General features: G+C 43.8%; 1 protein-coding gene across 1 annotated transcript; it reads right to left on the minus strand.

Annotated features, from left to right (window-relative positions):
- Positions 1–156: 156 nt before the first annotated feature.
- Positions 157–2730, minus strand: LOC102748666 (aldo-keto reductase family 1 member C1-like). The gene is made up of 3 exons (XM_081809989.1): positions 2578–2730; positions 1823–1900; positions 157–619 (listed from the first exon to the last, which is right to left on the minus strand). The coding sequence occupies exons 1-3, from the start codon at positions 2644–2646 to the stop codon at positions 371–373; spliced, it is 396 nt and encodes a 131-aa protein (XP_081666115.1). The 5' UTR covers positions 2647–2730; the 3' UTR covers positions 157–370.
- Positions 2731–3615: the final 885 nt, after the last annotated feature.

Below are 3615 nucleotides of genomic sequence, written 5' to 3' on the forward strand. Positions count from 1 at the left end.
CTCTCTCTGTCAAATAAATAAATAAAATCTTTAAAAAAATAAAAATTTAAATTAAAAAAAATAAGTTTACCATTTTAACCATTTGTAAGTGTAGGGTTCAATGGCGTTCATGTATTCACATTGTGGCAGGCTGATTTTGTACCTTCGAGTCTCAGTGGTTATGTCGTGACACAGAACTCAACAGAATTCTCCATTTTCCTTTACACAAGGGTGTTCCAACTTTACTGACCGGAGGTGAAAAAGCCCAGTAGTTGGTTAGCTTTAATTTTCTAGGACCAACCACCATAGCACCTCTAGTTGATTACACTCCAACCTGACCCTCCGATGTTTGTTTATAAAGCGATGTGGCCTTGGGACCTGTTTCAACAACTTACAATGCACTCCGTTCTCTAGAGGGGAGGGAGAGGCCACTGGTGACCTTGTTGAAATGAGGGAAGAGGAAGCTGAGGAGGGAGAAGACGTTGGGGCGTGGGGGGGGCGGACTGGTGAGGCTCACCTGGTTGCAGACAGGCTTGTACTTGAGCCCTGGCTTGTTCAGGACCATCTCCAGCTGTCTGCAGCTAAAGTTGGACACACCGATGGACTTGGTCAGCCCTAAATCCTTACACTTCTCCATGGCCTGTGAACAGAGGGGGTGTGAGGAGTTATCTGTGTAACTGGCTGGGGAAGCATGATAAACAATAATGTGCTCAGCCTGGGGGCTGGGGCTGGGAGAGAAGGTGAGACACAGCAGGACAGAGAAAGCCTTGAAAGGTGCTGATGTCAATAAATGAGATAGGAATTGGTTAACTGAGTATGAGAATGAAAAAGAAAATAATAGAAAAAAAATGAGTAAGAAGATAGAGTAAGGAAGGAAGGCAAGGGGTTCATGACAGAGCTAAAGGGGCTAATGCGATTTTTAGCTGAAAGCTAAAAAACCTTGAACGATGGCAAAACAAGCTCCAGGAGAACAGGAAGTAGAGCCTGGGAAGCACAGGAAGCAGGGAGGAGGCCATCCATGTCCCCCAGACCACTGGCTCCCTCTTTTCCCTTTGACCTCATTTCCTATTAGGGTTACCAAATTCACTCTGTTCCAGTCACACATGCCCCCTTGCTGTTCTTAAACACGATAGGTTCTCTCTTACCTTAAAAACTGGGCCTTGGGGGCGCCTGGGTGGCTCAGTCGTTAAGCATCTGCCTTTGGCTCAGGTCATGACCCTGGGGTCCTGGGATCGAGCCCCACATCGGGCTCCCTGTTCAGCAGGGAGTCTGCTTTTCCCTCTCCCTTTATGCTATCTCTCTCTCATTCGCTCGCTCTCACTCTTTCTCAAGTAAATAAATAAAATCTTTAAAAGAAAAAAAGCAACACTGGGCCTTGGCTTTCTTTATGCCTGTATCACTCTCCCTCCAGATACCCACATGATCAGTTCCCTTACTTCTTGCAAATCTTTGCCCCGTGTTAGCGGCTCAGGAGGGCCTACCCTGCCCATCTGCATCCCATAGCTACCTTGGCATTCTCAGTTCCGTGAGTCAGCCTTCCCTTCCCATTCCAACCTCATGCCACAGCACCTTCCACACCATGTGCCCAGAGACCTTGATCTGTTCACTGATGTAGCCTGAGAACTTAAAAATTCTCCACACTGAGTACACCATAGACACTCAATAAGTACTTACTGAATTATTAAATGGGGATGATGTGAACCAAGGCAGAGGGACATCCAGGGACTCGCCCAAGTCTACACAGGAGCAGAATTGGACGAGACACATGTTTCCTGGATTCCTTGTCCATCCTCTGTCTCCCAACATGCAGAGACATAGATAGCATCTTTGGAGTTATACTCACCTCCCATGTGGCACAGAAATCCACTGTGTCAAAAATGATTTCTCCATCTTTGTCCTTTGGGAAAAGTTCCTCCCCAGGCTGGGACACAGAAAAGAATGAGAGGTCGTATAAAGCTATGTTTGGCCCCAGCCAAGCCGTCTACAGACCTTGAGGCTAATGCAACAATCTATTCTCATTCTTGAAACGAATGGGAAGGTTAGGCTAAAGGGAAAGAAAGTATGTGGAGGAAGTATACTTCCTAGAAAGTATGTTTTTAACTGCTAAAGGTTTAATGAATATTGTTTGTGTCAAGGACAACATCCTAGAGAGAAGTGAGGGTGGTGCCAGGACTCCACAGGCCCTTTGGCCCCCGACCCTTCTGGGATAGGCCACTCCCACCCCTGCTTTCCACCTGGAGGTGGCCATACGAGAGCATGACTCATCAGCATCTCAAGGCCTGAGCTCCAGACTCATTAAATCTCCGGTACCTCAACTGGTCTCCACATTGGGACATTCCCCAGACACAAGAGGACAGAGGCTGAGATTTAGGAGCATGGGATCTTCAAAATACAGACAATGGATTCATAAGATCAAAGCAAAGACATGGAAGCCAGTGAGCTCTTGTCACTCTGGGACTGGGATGGGAATATGTAGCAGAAAAAAGGGAATCTCAAAGTATTATGTATGTTTTCTCCTCATTTTTATAAACTATATCCTCTGCTGTATTCAGCTACTAACTGTTACGTTGATCATCAAAGTAAAATAACTTTGCTAACCTTCAAAGCTACTGGGAAATGAATGAGATAAAGATTCACATAGCTCAACCCAAGCTTCCTCAGGGACATGTCCAGGCCGGTTCGAACCAATTCTGGACGGAAGAAGGTTCCCCACACCTGCAGTGGTTAAAAGAGAAATGGTATGAGATGATTTTTTTTAAGAATCTTTTTTTCTTTTTTAAAGATTTTTTAATTTTTTGACAGAGAGAGACACAGCGAGAGAGGGAACACAAGCAGGGGGAGTGGGAGAGGGAGAAGCAGGCTTCCCGCTTAGCAGGGAGCCCAATGCCGGGCTCGATCCCAGGACCCTGGGGTCATGACCTGAGCTGAAGGCAGACGCTTAACGACTGAGCCACCCAGGCACCCCCTTTTTTTTAAGAATCTTTAGAAGAAATTAATAAAGTATAAAACTGTCACTATTTGTAATGCAGACATGATACCATATAAAGACTCCACCAAAAAACTATTAGAACTAGTAAATTCAGAATTCAGTAAAGTGGCAGGAGACAAAATTAATATACAGAAATCTGTTGCATTTCTATACAATAAGGACACAGTAGAAAAAGAACTTAAGAAAATAATCCCATTTACAATTGCACCAAAAAGGATAAAATACCTAAGAATAAATTTAATCAAGGAGATAAAAGACCTGGATTCTGAATATTATAAGACATTAGTGAAAGAAATTAAAGATGAATGACACAAACAAATGTAAAGATACACCATGCTCACAGACTGGGAGAACTAATATTGTTAAAATGTCCATACTACCAATAACAATCTACAGATTCAATGCAATCCTTCTCAAAATACCAACAGAACTAGAACAAACAATCCTACAATGTGTGTGGAACCACAAAAGACCCGGCACAGCCAAAGCAATCTTGAGAAAGAAAAACAAAACTGAAAATATCACAATTCTGGATTTCAAGTTATACTACAAAGCTGTAGTAATCAAGACAGCATGGTACTGGCACAAACACAGACACATAGATCAATGGAACAGACCAGAAAACCCAGAAATGAACCCACAACTGT

This window comes from Leptonychotes weddellii, unplaced genomic scaffold, assembly GCF_054177405.1.
Source record: "Leptonychotes weddellii isolate Sample4059 unplaced genomic scaffold, ASM5417740v2 HiC_scaffold_16452, whole genome shotgun sequence".
Taxonomy (NCBI): Eukaryota; Metazoa; Chordata; class Mammalia; order Carnivora; family Phocidae; genus Leptonychotes; species Leptonychotes weddellii.